The 13,766-nt window shown below is 30.6% G+C and overlaps 2 protein-coding genes across 5 annotated transcripts; both read right to left on the bottom strand.

The window, feature by feature from the left end:
• Positions 1-6,339: 6,339 nt before the first annotated feature.
• LOC149878832 (RING finger protein 151-like) lies at positions 6,340-9,275 on the bottom strand. 4 transcript variants are annotated; one of them, XR_016446900.1, is made up of 6 exons: positions 8,934-9,275; positions 8,619-8,727; positions 8,482-8,528; positions 7,763-7,829; positions 7,023-7,153; positions 6,340-6,935 (listed from the first exon to the last, which is right to left on the bottom strand). XR_016446900.1 is itself a non-coding variant. In XM_090071720.1 (6 exons), exons 1-6 carry the CDS (start codon positions 8,945-8,947, stop codon positions 6,712-6,714), a joined length of 606 nt encoding a protein of 201 aa, XP_089927846.1. In that variant the 5' UTR covers positions 8,948-9,275; the 3' UTR covers positions 6,519-6,711. The 4 variants fall into 4 exon arrangements, 3 of the variants coding, with proteins under 3 accessions (XP_089927846.1, XP_089927845.1, XP_089927847.1); XM_090071720.1 differs by having other exon boundaries at positions 6,519-6,932; positions 7,023-7,170; XM_090071719.1 differs by having other exon boundaries at positions 6,526-6,935; positions 7,023-7,170; positions 8,934-9,271.
• Positions 9,276-11,402: 2,127 nt separating this feature from the next.
• Positions 11,403-13,580, bottom strand: LOC149878831 (uncharacterized). The gene is made up of 2 exons (XM_090071891.1): positions 13,197-13,580; positions 11,403-12,204 (listed from the first exon to the last, which is right to left on the bottom strand). The coding sequence occupies exon 2, from the start codon at positions 12,202-12,204 to the stop codon at positions 11,512-11,514; it is 693 nt and encodes a 230-aa protein (XP_089928017.1). The 5' UTR covers positions 13,197-13,580; the 3' UTR covers positions 11,403-11,511.
• Positions 13,581-13,766: the final 186 nt, after the last annotated feature.

The following is a 13,766-nucleotide window of genomic DNA, read 5'->3' as shown; positions in this document are numbered from 1 at the left end:
CTGAATCCATAGACAACTTTGTCGTAAGTTTCGCAAAAACCAAAAATGTGTTTTAATGGTATCTTGAACGAAAACGCACCAATGGATGTCGTGTCTGCAAACAAGTGGTCTCGCCTTACAACAAACCCTGAATTTCCGGTGGCGTTTGAAGTGTCTTTATACCACATTTGCTTCAAACCATCTGCAAGCTGAAAACCAAAAGGGTATTTCAACAATCCAAGCATGGTTGTTCCTTGACCTGGATACATAACCCTTTCCACTTGTTGTCCTGATAAATCATAGGTGACATCGCTGAACAAATACATGATGGCGTTGTTTATCAGAGCAATGTTGTCTGCTGCTGTGTATGCAGTCCCATCCGCTTTTTTGAGAACCCCTTCAACGAGGATGTAAGCCTCAGACGGAACTGTTTGCACAGATTGACAATCAATTTCAAAAATGATCTCTGCTGAAGAATTTAAATCGAGGTTTGTTGGGAGGTACTCGAAAAAATCAACTTTTTCAATTCCAGTGTCATACTCTGGCATTTCATCAACTCTTAATCTATCGGTGTTTATCATTTTTAAAATGAGAAAAAAAAAATTTATGTCATTTTTGATTTGTTAAAATAATCAAGCAATCAAAAGCCCGCTCCCCATTTTAACGAGATCTTGGATTCTAGCCGCATTCTTTTTCGTCATTTTCTTTTTCACTTGAATGGAAGAACCAAACATTTTTTTATGCAGCTCTTCCATTGGATTAATATACGGATCAGTCTTTGCCGCTTCGTTTACAATCGTGGTGAGTATTTGGTTTGGATTCACTGTTCCTGTCTTGGCGTAAACTTTTTCAAGCGCTTTTTTTCCTTTGTCGATGGCAACGTCTTTAGCAGTGGATATAGCTGAAGAGGCTAATTCTTTTCCAGCTGATTTGGCGGCTGTGATTGCTTCTCTTCCAATTTCGCTTGCTGCTGCTTTTCTCAATAAATGAAGAGACGATCGTGAAGCGTTTGAAGCTGCCATTCTCCTCAAAAAATTTTTAATCGCGTCCATGATTCCCCCACCTCCAACGACGTTCTTTTTAAAATATCTTCTGTTGTTCACAATGAGCATTTTTTTAAAATGAGAAAATATTTTTTTAGATCCGTTTGCGGATCAATGGAATTTCACTTGTGAAATTTTTAAATCCTTTGGATTCATTGAAATCTACGATTTCTTAAATCCGTTTTCACGACTCGATGTATTTTTGAATTGCTCTGTATTCTTCTTTGTTTATTTCCCCCTGTCTCAAAAGCTCGTCACAAATGGCAACGGCTTCGTTTCTCGATGCTATATTTCCAGCATGTCCTGCAGCGATGCTCAAGTTAAGCCTTTGCGTAAGCACATTTGGATCGCTCGGAAGAATGATCACTCCTCGACCTTTTTTTCCCCTCGTTTTTGTGTAATTTTCTTCCCAAATTTTTGAAACAATCTTTACCCACTTTTCACCTTTATTTGATTTTGGCACGGTTGGACTCCCTTTTTTCTCCATTGCATGCGTTTCAACGAGTATTTTTTCATAATTTTTCAAGTCATCATACGTGTATTTGTTTTTATCAGGTTCAGATTTTGTGATCAATTCCCAAAAACCTGTCGTCCCCTCATACTTTTCTCCGTCAATAATAACGTCGTTATTATCGATAAAAATTTCTTTGTCTCCAATAAACATTTTTCCGGGTTCTTCTTTTGTGTGAATTCCAAACACTTTGTCTGCACTATTTTTAACTGTTGCGTAAGTGTATAAATATTTCATTGCAATATTTCCAACATTCATTTTTCCAAAAGTTTTTACAAAAGTTTTATCACTTTTTGGACTTTCAAAAGACGTCTCATTTTCTGGATAAGTCAAAGCCAGTGGAGTGTTTTCAACCTCTTTGTATGCGATGCTTTTTAGTTCGTTTTTTATATTTTCATTGCTCTCAATCAGAGGTTTAAAAAACTTGCTCAAATCAGTCTGATAATTTGCATCTGAAATGTTGGTGTTGAGACTCTCATTATAAAGCTTTTCTCTATTAGCTCTATATTCTCTCAAAATCTCATCTCGCTTTTCAGGATCTTGTATTCTAAAAAAAGACATTTTTAGAATACGGAGAAAAAAACTTAAAACAAAAACTCGATTGCGTTTACGATTGCGTTTACGATTTCTTTTTGGATTCTTTAATTTTTCTTAGATTCTTTGAATCCCATGGAAATCTACGATTTCTGAAACAAGTTGTTGAATGCTTTTATCGCGTCTTCTCTTCCTTTTTGGATCAACGACTCTTTAGTCAATTCGTCAATGACGCTTTTTGTCTTGGTTCGGATTTCTTCACTCATGGCTTTGAATTTTTGAAGCTCGCTGAGAATGAGTTCGTACTCGGAATCACTCACAAATCCATCCATAAGAGATTTTGAAATGTGGTCACTAATCGTATTCAATTTTGTCTCGGAAAGAACTTTCAATTTTTCATGCTTTTCAGCCTTTAGCATCATTTTTTTGTTCTGATGATTTCCGAAAATGGATAAAGCTCCCAATACAACAGCAACCCCTTCACACGCAATCGAAACTGGAGTGGCAACAACGGTTGATAAAAGTGCAATCCCTGTAACCCCTAAACCAATGCATACCGTTTGTAATCCGTCGTCGGTGAAACGAATTATTTTTATTATATTTTTATAACCATTTGCAAGTTTTTGGAAAATCTCTTTTCCAACCCGAGTACAAAATACTAAAAAGTTCGTTCGAAAAAAAATTACCAAAAAAAATAATTCTCGACTTGTTCAAGGTACAAACCGAAATTGAAAAATTGAAACTAGATCCTGAATGTGTTATCAACGATCTTTCAAAAAATTTTTCCGAAACCGAGGGCATGGAGTGTGAATTTTTTGAAACGGCTGACGATGTGCCTAATCCTGAAGATCTTGATTCATCCAAAAACAATTTAATGATCTTTGATGATTTGCAACTTACCAAACAAAACAAATGTGAAAAATATTACATCCGAGGAAGACACTCTAACGTCGACTGCTTTTACCTCGCTCAAAATTATTTCATGCTCCCAAGACAAACGATCAGAGAAAACACCAATTTTATCTGTCTCTTTCCTCAAGACTTAAAAAACATTAACCACATTTATCAAGATCACGTTTCGAGTGATATGGGAAAAAAAGAGTTTGAAAAGTTTTGCAGACATTGTTGGTCTGAACCTCACGGATTTGCGGTGATTGATTTGTCTTCAAAAAAGGACAATGGAAAATATCGAAGCGGATTTGACACTTTTTATTTTCCAAAAGAAGCCATTTAAATATGTCTGAATCCGAAGGATTTAAAATTTCACAAGTGAAATTCCATTGATCCGCAAACGGATTTAAAAAATGTTGCATAATAAAAAAATGTCAGGCATAACCATCGACGTGGACGGAAATTCCAACGTAATCATAACAGAATTTTTAGACAAAATCGTTTTTGACAAAGGAAAAACTTATGAAATGGCTTTTCTAGGGCTTGAGACGTACAACAGCTTTCCAAACATCATCAGCAAAAACAATTCTTTCCGGTATAGCATGAACAACGGAACCCATTGGGAAAATGTCACCATTCCAGACGGGAGCTACGACATTAAAGACATCAACAATTATTTACAAAAGGTCGTCTCAAACACAATAAAAAATTATGCGTCTCAAAGCGCTAGCTACGTCACAGCAAATAAAATCAGCTACTCTCCCGATAACATAAAAATCGGATCCAATTTAAACACTTTAAAATCAACCATCACACTTGGAATGAATTATTTGATGGATTTGAATGTGGAAAACAGCATCGCATCAGTTTTAGGATTTACAAAAAGACAATTGGATCCTAATTCCGAATATGAGTCTGACGATATTGTTAGAATTTCAAGCATCAACACGATCAGAATCCTCAACAACGTCATCGGGTCTGCTTACGTCAACGGATCCCAACTCAATTGCATCTACTCTTTTTATCCAGCTGTTGGTCCTGGTTTTAAAATCATCGAAAGACCAACTCATTTGACTTACCTCCCTATCAAAGTCCCAGAAATTTCCACAATGATCACTCGCGTTGTCGATCAAAATGGAAATTTGGTTGATTTTCGTGGAGAGGAGATTACGATCCGTTATCACATTCGAGAAGTGAAATAAATATTTTTTCTCACATTTAAAAATGAGCAAATATGTTAGTGTTAAATTAAATGTGTCTCAGGGACAGATTGAAAAAATAAAAAAATCAATGATAGCAGGTAAACCTGTGAGCATCCGTATTTCAAAAGATGATTTTAACGGAAACGACGTTTTACTTGTAACACAAAATCAACATCGAAAACTTCTGGACGCTCTCCATCGAGGAGTTGGAGTCACCATTAAAATGAGCAAAACCCAATTGGAACATAACGCAAATGTGAAAGGAGGATTTATTGGAGCTCTTCTACCTTTATTGGGTATGTTGGGTAGTACACTTGCAACAAGAGTAGTTCCAGCTCTTGCTACCGGATTGTTAGCAGGTGTAGGATCTTCTGCAGGTTCTGCTATGGTTGATAAAATTGCAGGAAGAGGTATCGTTTATTTGAAAAAGAATGGAAATGGAATGAAAATGGGAACGCACAGAGGAAACGGATTATTTTTAACACCCTGGCCTAAAGGAGGATCATTCAAAGACGGAGTTTACGTTAAAAGCGGAAGAGGATATGAATCTATCGGCGCTGGTTTGCTTCTCGGACCAAACTCTCCATTCTCAAGCATCCCTTTTTTAAATTTAATTTTGTAAATTATACAGTGAAAAAAACTTTTTTAAAATGACTTAAATAAATTTTTTCTTGTTATAAAAATGAGTATTACAGAACAAGAAGAATTTGAGGAATTCCTTTACAGCGAACTACAGGAAATAAACACTTTTGATCAAGAATTACACAGAATGGCCATACAATTCCACGATGATAATCACAAAAAAAGAATTGATGAAAATTATATTAATAAAATTAAAAAATTAAATACCTTACCCATTCATACCAATACTAAACTCTTACTACGACATGGATTTGAAGAACAACGACAAAAACAACATGCACAAAGAATTAGAGAAACGCGAAGAGAAAAATATAAACATCTTTTTCCATACTTGAACTACTACAAAGAATAAATTAAGTCATTCACATCCTTTTTTCATAATGTCATCTCATTATGAAAATGCACAAAAATGGAAAGACGCAAAAAATCCTGCGCAAAAATGACAATGAGTCTGCGCAAAAATGTCAATGAGCCTGCGCAAAAATGCCAATGAGCTTGAACCCGCTTTTTATAGTAGTAATGTATTGTGGCTAAATCAGGCCAAAACAATACTGAAGTACTTCTATGAGCTTTAATTAGTCGTTTTATACGAGTGATGATTTGGCAAAGTGCCTGCCAAATCATCAATTTTTTCGAAAACTTATCAGTCATTACATACTTGTATTTATCACTCACATTTCCTCTTATTTTAGAAGCATAGTAGCACTGCCCAGGAATTTGTTTAAAATCCATTTTAGCATAAGTTTCGTCATCCATCAAAATGCATCCATTATGTTTTGTTAACAAGTTGTCATACAACTTTCGAGCTCGACTCTTTGCGGTTGAATTTTGTTTATCGTTTCGATTTGGCATTTTAACTACTTTAAAACTTTGATATCCAAGTCTCTGTCGCCATTTGTGTACAAAAAAACTGGAAACCTTCAGTTTTTTCGCTCGATATCTATCAGACCAATCAGGATGTTCTTCCAATGAAGTCTCCAACCGTTCGAGAGCTCTAGGATTTGCAGTGCGTTTTTTTCGACCACTTCCTTGTTTTCTCTGAATAGTTTTCTGTTCTGTAAACCGTTTAAGAACAGTATCTACAGTTCTTCTTGATATTTTTAATGATTTCGCCAACTTTACATTCAATAAAGTTGGACTTTTTAAGTGTTTGTCCACAATCAAAAATCTTTGTTTAGTTTGCTCGGTTGACATTTTGAAACTAAACAATATTTAAAATCTTTTTTTTCTGCCAAAATGTTCTATTATACAAACACTACCACACACAAAAAAATAATTTCAAAAAACGACCGTTAACTAGCTTTACCACACCGCAAAAGGTGGGCAGATTTTTCCGATAGCATGCCTTAGTTCAGAAATAATCATAGCTTTGCTCGAATAGTTAGGTTTTGTTTGTTGCAACATCAAAAAGAAATTTTTTTTTGCAGTAGATAAGTGAACTGGTATTAAACGAGAAATCCAATTATATTTTTCACGACAACCATAAAAAATACGAGTCTGTGCATTTATCTTTGGTTCGACATAAAAACAGTAAAAGTTTGTGAAAAACGTTTATTAGTTAGATTATATTAACTATTAACAATTTCAGTTTTATTTACTAAAAACAAAGTTAAATAATAGTTCCCGAAAATAAACTAAAAGAAACATTTCATTTTAAAGTTCGTAAACAAAGCAAAAATCACATTTATCAAGGACTCATATTTAAAGGTTCTACGATTGAGTATATTTTTTTGGAAGGAAAAGTACGTACAGTTCAGAATTATAAAAAAAAAAAAAAAAAAAACTTGTTTTAAATAAAAATCAGTACTCCTTTCATCATCGAAATTTCTCTAAAATCTAAACTAAGTTTGATTGAAGTCCGTAAAAGTTTGTAACATTCATACACCTAAATTTTAATTCTATTGCATTATTAGGGACTATCCAGCAAAATTGTATCTAATTTTGGCTTCTTTAACACGTTTGCTTTGCTCAACCACTCTTTGTTAGAAGATTCTTCGACCTTACTCGAACTTTCAATTTTATTTTCAAAAACAGAGCACAGTAAATCCCTTTTACTTTTGTCACAGAAAAGTCGCATTTTTAGAGATGGTTTTGCGGGTGTCGGTAATTTCTGTTCGTCTAGAGTTTCATCTACTAAAATATAGAGAAAGCATAATGTGAAATTAAACATAAAATGTTAATATAGCCAAAAAGTGAACAATTTTCAACAATATTTTTTACCTAAATTTGAACTTTTGATACATAAAGGGCTTTCTTTCAAAAACGATGGCAAATTGATTGGATTGAAAATACAGGATTTTTTATGAGAGGAGAGAGTTTCCAGTTTTTGAACATATTCACAGCCTTTTGACCTGAAAGGACAAGCAACCTAAAAAGATAAAGAAATTTACTCAAAAAAAAGATAAACAGGATAAATGAGTGCAGTTAAATTTATGTAGCTATACATTTCATTACATAGCTACATAAATTTAACTGCACTCATAATACCCGTTTTTTTGCTATTAAAAAATTAAGTATGCTATCCTAACTTGACAGAGTAGCTATCAAAAATACTTCAGGTCATCATAAAGAAAAAATTTAGGAAGTGATAAACTTCTGATTTTGAAATTAATATGATGTAATTAATGTAGTTTCCTGTTATCTTTATTTTCTAAATCTGTCTTATACTTTTATAAACTTCATAAACAGAAGATTAAAAATATATTTAAACACTGCAACCAATGTGAACTTTTCTGGATGAGCAAAGTTTAGGCGGTAGAAACTGGAACAACAACATTTGTTTAAAATAGGCTTCAATATCTTCTGAGTTTCATATATCCAAGTTTCAGTAGGTATCAATATTTCAGTAAATCTGTACTCAAGGGATTGAATTTAAAAAACAGACTAGCTCTTATTCCAAAAAAAAAATTTTTTTTAAAAAATAATTTAAATTTTGATGTTAAAATGTAAAACAAACAAACCATTTGATCTCCAATGATATTTGCAAGAATGAAATCATAGTGCAACTGTTTCTTGTGAATTGGTTTTCTAAAGTCAGACAACAAAACAATACAACTTAGATTACAGGTTCCTTCAGACCATTTTCTTTAAATCAATAAACATTTAAAACTCACATATTTTAGTAATGTAATATTTTGTTTAGCTATTTGTTTAAATGTAATATTTTTGTTGTTATGATTTATTACCATTTATTCAAATTTAAATATATTTAAACTAAAAAAATATTTAATTTTAAAATCAAAATTATAATAAATTATATCACTTTGAAAATTGAAACTAATAGTTTCGAATAGTAAAAAAGTTTGATAAAACTGACTTAATAAACTTCCAGAAATATTGCTTTTTACTAATTTTTTTGCATACATTTATATGCATATGCAGACATGTATTGCATGTATTTATATATGTAATAAATAAGTACTGCATATATGTATTGCAAATGCAGGTGTACAATACATATTCAATGTATGTGAATATATGCAATACATATGCAATACAATATTTATCTCCCATACGTGCTCCTAGAGTATTTGTATGAAATGTGCTGAGTGGACTTGATATAAATCAGAAAATTATGTTGGTTTAAGATGGTTGCATTTTAATACTAATAAAAAAAGAAAATAATTTATCAAAAATCCAACTTACAAAACATATACAAAGTTTCAAAATAATAACTTACCTATCTTCTGGACAAGTTTTACTTTGGGCTAGCCAAGTATTGATGCACTAAATAAAGGAACTTTAATTAAATGGTTTTATTTTTTAACATTCTAAGTTGCATATTTTTTTGCATGTATTTAAAGACAAATAAAATACCTCTTTACAGAAGCTATGACCACAGGGAGCACGCAATGGTTCCCTGAAAACATCTTGGCAAACAGAGCAAAACAGATGGACACTAACAGACTCTGGATTCAAGAAATGTCTGAAAAACAAAAAAACTAATAGTCATTTGCATAAACATATTATTCAAAAAAAAAACAATTTTTATATTTATACACTGATGTATTTATGCTGTATAAATACTGTATACAAATAAATAACATTTGTGATAATTGATTTTTTTTTTCAGTTTTTTTGAACTATATAAGTAGTTTATAAATCTTAAGCGATTGCGTACACACAAACTACCTTGCTTCACCCATTTTAATTTTTTACCAGCTATAAGATATGAGAAAGGTTTCTGTTATGATTAGGTAATAGGTAGTATTTTGAAACGCAAGTACACTTAGTTACTGTAAGTGTCCATGCACACTATATATACATATGCATTCATTTATCAATTTACTTCTTTTTTAATGCTATTGCTCGTATTTTAATTGATACTTAAACAGTATTTAAATCTTGGGGTCATAGACGAAGGTCAGACTATTTATCTCTTGGATAGTAGACCATCTTTTACTTTATTTAACATATTTCATGTAAGGCTATCACGACATGAGTTCTCTTTTTTTTCCCGGTTAAACGGCCTTCTCCTGGGGTCAATTCTATAAACGTACAGTAGCGTACAAAATAAGCATGGGAATTTCGGCCTTCGAAATCGACGAAATTAAACGAAATTCGTGTTTCAATTTCGGATCGAAATTGAGAACGAAATTTCGATTTTTTGGATTGTTTAATTTCGCGAAAAAATTTCGTATAATTTCGGGTCATTGAAAGTAACGAAATTGACACGAAATTAAACATAAGTTTTAATTTCGAAATTCGTGAATTTGTAATGTTTAAAAATTTCGTCTTTCGAAATTCAATATAAATTTCGATACGAAATTGAAACACGAATTTCGTTTAATTTCGTCGATTTCGAAGGCCGAAATTCCCATGCTTAGTACAAAAGTATATAAATAGCTAAATTTTTCAAGTTTTTTCATCATAACTTTTTGACTTTTCACTGAAAATGAGTGAAATTTTAACAATTGCTTCTATAATATGATTACATAGTATAATTTACTCAAAAAAATGATAACTTGTAATGGAAGGAAGAAATTCAAATTTTATTAAAAACATAACCGTGCAAAAGTTCATAAACAGCTCCATGCCCCATTAAGAAAATCAAGATTTCATTAAGAAAAATGTATTTATATTTAAATTAATTTACTGGAGATAATATTTAGCTTAAATTTAATTTAAAAAATAATGGGAAAGTCCAAGGAATCGTCGCTAGAGAATATCAAGATAGAACTTTGGTAAGAAAATCAAAACAAGATCCCCGAAAGATCTCCTGTCGAATTGAATAACTTTTTGAGCAAGAACTACTGTGGTAAAACCTAACAAAGTCCTATGCTATAACAAAGTTTTAATGGGAGATTTTATATTGTAACACAAATATTTGGTGAAAATGATTTTTTTATTTTAATTAGATATCTAAGTATTATTTAAAAGTTGTAAAGTATAAATAAATACTAATTTTATAAGCATACAAAATTTATCATTTGTCAAATTAGGAGGCGATGGAGGCGATGTTTTGCAGTATTTACACTGCACTTAACAACACGCCACGGTATGTTGTTTTATTATCAAATTAATATTAATATTATCAAATAAATGCTTAGCCCAAAGAAAACTTGTAAAAGATCATTTGCAATGGACTTCAAAAGAATGGTCCAAAGTTATTCAGTGACGAATCAAAGTTTTACATGTTTGGTAGCGATAGTATCAAGTACATGAGACGTCCGATAGGTGAAAGATTTTCTCCTAAGTATCAAATGTCAACAGTTAAACATGGCGGTGGCAATATTAAGAAATACTCTTTTTTGAATTTTTTCATTTGTTTATAAAACTTTTGCACGATTATGTTTTTAATAAAATTTGAATTTCTTCCTTCCATTACAAGTTTTCATTTTTTTGAGTAAATTATACTATGTAATCATATTATATAAAAAATTGTTAAAAGTTTTATTCATTTACAGTGAAAAGTCAAAAGGTTATGACAAAAAATTGAAAAAGTTAGCTGTTTAAAAACTTTTGCACGCTACTGTATTTTCAGCGTAAATTTACACTAAAATCAAATAATTAAGTTATTTGATGAATACGTCAGTGACAAAATGTTTTGGAAAAATTACCAGCCATTAAGAACCGTTCTTGATTTTAACTAATTGAAAGTTCTTTTGCTGACTGAATCATGAGTCTCAAAGAAATCAAAATCTGAATCCCTGAGAACAAAATCAAGATTTTCCTCCATTTTTTTTGGTATGCACTTCGAAAAGTATTATATCAATTGAAACCCTTACAAAAAAACCCAGTGAACTTCCAGTGAAAAATTGTTCCAAAACCCAGCGAACTTCAAGTGATCTTGTTCCAAAACCCAGTGAACTCCCAGTGAACTTTTCTAGTGAACTTCCAGTGATATTTCATAGCTAATTAGCTATGAAAGTTAACTTTCATGTTTTCAGATATAAAAAATGGAAGTTTAGCGAATTTGCTGGAATTTTATTTTTTAGGATATATTTTTTTTAAAACGTTCATAAACATTTTAAATATTTAAAACCGTTAAGCGCGAAATAAGACAAATTAAGCATAGGAAAAAAAAAAGCTTAATATAACATTTATTTAAAAATATCAATATTTAGAATAAAAATACAATGTATAAATAATAAACTACCTTAAGTATGAATACAAATTTTCACATTACTTTTAACAAGAAAATATAAAGTAAGTTCACTGATATAAAGTAAATGTTTTTTTTTATTGACCTTATGGCTATATTTATGGCTCAGATTTTGTAAATCTGAGCCATAAATACAGGAACTCCAAGAGTATTAACAACAAGTCTAATTGTTGTTTGCCCATTTTCTTCAAGATCTGCTAAATGTATCCAATTGTTATCGCAAGTATTTTTAAGCTGTTTGTTTATGTTTAAAATATGAAAAAAATTGCATTTCTTATGAAGATAGGATGATGTAAAATATTTCAAACATTTTGGAAACTGCTTATTAAGACTTAAAGCAACTTCACAAACATCACAAAAAAAAACTTTTTCATATAACTCTTTTTCCTTCTTAAAAAACTTCAAAAACAAATATTTAGATGTAGGCAAAACACTGTGTGACAATAAAATAGTTAAGAGAGTTAACAACGCCTCTAAGGCTTCGTAGGACAAATTAAAGCGCAAAACAAAAGTCATTATGCATAAACATGCATTAGAGACATTTATCTTTGAGCCAGGATACAGAGGTGGACTCTCTGAACTTTCATTTTCATCAAACTCATTATTGGTTGTTTCATTTTTTGGTTCATCTAAGTCAGATAAATGATCCATAAATTCATCGTCAATAGAATGATTGTCATCAGAGGTACTCTCATTCTGTTGCTGAGCACAGTTAACTTTTGACATCCTCCAACGTGTTGTTCTTGGAATATTTACTTCCCCTGATTGCCATTTCTTGTAGCAACCAATTCTAGGCATCTAAAATAAAAGAGGCAAGCAGGTAAAATTAAACTTTAGTTAAACAAGATTGACATCAGAAAGAGAACAAGAGAAACTATTGTGCTTAACCTAATTGTGCTTAAATAACAATGATGCTTATTTTACAGCTAGTTCTTTAGTATAAACAATACAAACTATACTTTTATTTGATGAAAAATTTTTTTATCAAGTGTATGATGTATATATAAATATCAAATGCATATATATGTTAAATGAAGGTGTTTAAGCGGTATAAAATTTTATAATTTTATTTAAATTTTATAATTATTCAGAAAATTTAATATTCTTTTGAAAATTATAAAACTTACAAAATATCTATTTTGATGAGTCTTAATTGATGAAATTTTCTGATGTCTTAATTGATGAAACAGTGTAAAATGAAATAAGTTTGATAAATGATTTTTACTAATTTATTATTGCTATGTTCTTTTAAGAACATTGAGCACTATATTTTAAGAATACATTTAAATTTATTCTGATATATGCATGTATATATATGTATGAATATGTATATATATATATATATATATATATATATATATATATATATATATATATATATATATTTGACATATTTTTTAAAAACTTTTTTTTTGTAATTATAAGGACCCCTTAAAATATTTTTTATTCCAAAAAAATTTTAAACCTAGTGTTTTTGTATTAGATAGAACACATTTAGGGGGTGGGAACAAATTATTTTCAAAAATGCTGTTTTTGGGAGACCCTTATATATATATATATATATATATATATATATATATATATATATATATATATATATATATATATATATATATATATATATATATATATATATATATATATATATATATATATATATATATAAATCAATCATTATCTATTATGTTCAATAACCTACAATAAAGAAATTTATAATAATAAATTTTTGTGAAATTATAAAGTTGAATATGTATTCGCTTTAATAAAAATGAACATACTGAACAACATACCTGTGATTTTGGAAATTGAGTAGAACTTAAAATAATAGAAACTGAAACTGTAGATATAAAAAAACAACGTTTACTTTATTACAGAAATTGGAAAAAGATTTTCAAGATGTTATATCTGTCAAATTTCAAAAAAGTTATGTTAGCAAAAGTTATATCAATATTGTGTTATGAAACCCGCGGCGTTTTCGATTATTGAAAATCAGCGCTAAATTTCCACAAAGGTTTTAGATCACTGGAAATAAAATGACGTTTCTCGTTAAACTTCCAGTGAACTTCCAGCGAAGTCGTAAAATTTGCGGAAAACCCAGCGAACTCGGTGAATTTCCAGTGATCTTTTACATTTCCAGTGAACTTTCACTGGAAGTTCGCTGGGTTTTTTTGTAAGGGAACCTACGTTTTTCAGAAAAAACTTTGAATTATTAATACAACTTTTTATACTTTAAATATTGACACCTGAAGAATAAATTTTGAATCAAATCAATACAAATCAAGGATCCAGCCCCGCAGACTTGTACAGGCTGATTTTTGTTCAAATTAGAGACATTTAAGGTCAAATTTTAAGTCAGCTGC

This window comes from Hydra viridissima, unplaced genomic scaffold (genome assembly GCF_058129835.1).
Source record: "Hydra viridissima isolate aposymbiotic clone 2 unplaced genomic scaffold, HvirCarnegie_v1 scaffold_14, whole genome shotgun sequence".
Classification (NCBI taxonomy): Eukaryota; Metazoa; Cnidaria; class Hydrozoa; order Anthoathecata; family Hydridae; genus Hydra; species Hydra viridissima.
Note: the sequence above shows the minus strand (reverse complement) of the source record. Positions and strands in the feature narration are given on the sequence as shown.